The sequence below is a fragment of the Neodiprion fabricii genome, chromosome 2 (genome assembly GCF_021155785.1).
Source record: "Neodiprion fabricii isolate iyNeoFabr1 chromosome 2, iyNeoFabr1.1, whole genome shotgun sequence".
NCBI classification, from domain to species: Eukaryota; Metazoa; Arthropoda; class Insecta; order Hymenoptera; family Diprionidae; genus Neodiprion; species Neodiprion fabricii.
The window spans coordinates 20,266,940-20,268,955 of NC_060240.1; the positions used below are offsets into that span (position 1 = coordinate 20,266,940).

A 2,016-nucleotide genomic window follows, 5' to 3' on the forward strand; every position below is an offset into this window, starting at 1 on the left:
ATTGCCCGCGTCAACAGACTTGTCGGCGCGCACCGAGCAGCTGGTACTACGAGAAAAATTAGACGAATGTCGAAAAAGAAAACATCGGCCAAGATACCCAAGCGTGCCGGAACCGTCAAGAAAACTAAGCGGAAAAAGTGTTGTAAAAAACGGGACCTCACAGACATATTCGGACCCCGGTAAGCCCACGCGCCGCTCGTCTTCAGTCTAAACATCAACAATGGCCTTCCTGCACGCGCACTCGGGTGAGTGTATGAAGTCGGAACTGGATTTATTTTCTCTACCACCAACGCAGACGTCTATTGAGGCTGGTCAATGTGTACACTACAAGCCCGTATCATCTCTAACCGACGATTCCCCGATTGAATTTGTTGTACCTGGAAACGGTGATGAGTACATCGATTTGGCACACACTATGCTTAGCGTACGAGTGAAGCTACAAACGTCTGCTCCCACCCCACCGGCAGGCGAAGGCAACGCGGCTACTCCGCATGCCGCTCCGGTAAACAATCCGCTTCACTCGATGTTCAATCAAGTCGATATATTCTTCAATCAAAAACTAGTCTCACCAGCCAACAACTCTTACGCCTATCTAGCATATATAGAGACTCTACTGAATTACGCACCCCCCGCCAAAAAATCCCATCTTTCTTCGGCTCTATGGTACGACAGCGAGGATGGAGTATTGCATGTATACGACGCCGACGCCGTCGGTGCTGACCGAGATTTCATCGAACGCAAACGGATCATGAGCAATGCACGTACCGTTGATCTGATTGGACATCTGCACTGTGACGTATTTGATCAAGACAAATTTTCAATCAACGGTGTGGAACTGCGTCTTCGACTTGTGAGATCAAGAGACAGTTTTTGCATCATGGAAGCCGAAAATCGCCACAAGCTGCACATACTGGAAACTTCGCTGCTCGTTCGCCGAATGAAGATCAGCCCTGGAATCTTGCTGGCGCACGCACGGACGCTAGCCAAAGGTACGGCAAAATATCCCGTAACCAGAGTCGAGGTGAAGTCTTTCACCATACACGCAGGAGTACAGGCAGAAACACTGGACAATGTCATACTCGGACAACTACCGAAACGAGTGATAATCGGTTTTGTCAGCAATAAAGCCTTCAACGGCGACAGACAGCGCAATCCGTTTAATTTTCAAAACTACTCTTTGAATTTCCTGTCGTTGTACGTCAACGGGGTGCAAGTCCCATCGAAGCCGCTACAGATGAGTTTTGGCAAAGACGATCTCCACGTGGACGCTTATCACACCCTCTTCTCCGGTACAGGGATTCATTTTCTGAACGAAGGAAACGGTATCGGCCGGCAGCAGTTCGCTAAAGGAAATTGTCTATTGGCTTTCGACCTAACCCCCGATCTCTCAGCCAACTGTACATCGCACTGGTCGCTCATCAAACATGGAACTCTCAGGGTCGAAGTGCGGTTCGACGATGCTCTCAAAGAAACTGTGAATTGCCTAGTGTACGCTGAATTTGATAATCTTATTGAAGTTGATGCTGCACGTCAGGTCATTACAGATTTTTCGGGCTAAGAAAGAGAGGGAGATCACGCCCCTCCTATCACGACCGCTTCTATGACATACCAGGTGGTGATTTCCGTTAGAGAGGACACTGTGACTACACCACGCCAACGTCTTCAAGGGGAGCAACAGACCGGCTGGAGACACCCGATAAACAAAAATTGAGACGGGGATTGTAACACAAGGCTGTATATAAACACCCGTAACTACGGTGCCGAGCCAGTCAGCATTCAAACTACGTCACTGCAGGTTCACTCTACCAGCTCTCTATTCATTCGACTACATTCTTTCAAGTTCAAGTATGGATTACGTGATAGATATTCAAGGATTTCGAAATATCTATGGTAAATTTATACCGAAAGAGGTGGCAGTCGTCACCATCGATCACCGCTACTCGGCGCATTGGTTAATAGAACCGCCATATCCCTTCACGGATCTGCCGCTCAAAGAACGTGGCGTAAACAATTACG

General features: G+C 48.4%; 1 protein-coding gene across 1 annotated transcript; it reads left to right on the plus strand.

The window, feature by feature from the left end:
- The first annotated feature begins 220 nt into the window (after nucleotides 1-220).
- On the plus strand, nucleotides 221-1,558 carry LOC124175583 (uncharacterized protein F54H12.2-like). The gene has a single exon (XM_046555982.1). The coding sequence runs from the start codon at nucleotides 221-223 to the stop codon at nucleotides 1,556-1,558; it is 1,338 nt and encodes a 445-aa protein (XP_046411938.1).
- The last annotated feature ends 458 nt before the right edge of the window (nucleotides 1,559-2,016 follow it).

Excerpts from the sequence above, each read along its gene's own strand:
- LOC124175583 (XM_046555982.1), top strand. The coding sequence starts at position 221 with ATGGCCTTCCTGCACGCGCACTCGGGTGAGTGTATGAAGTCGGAACTG.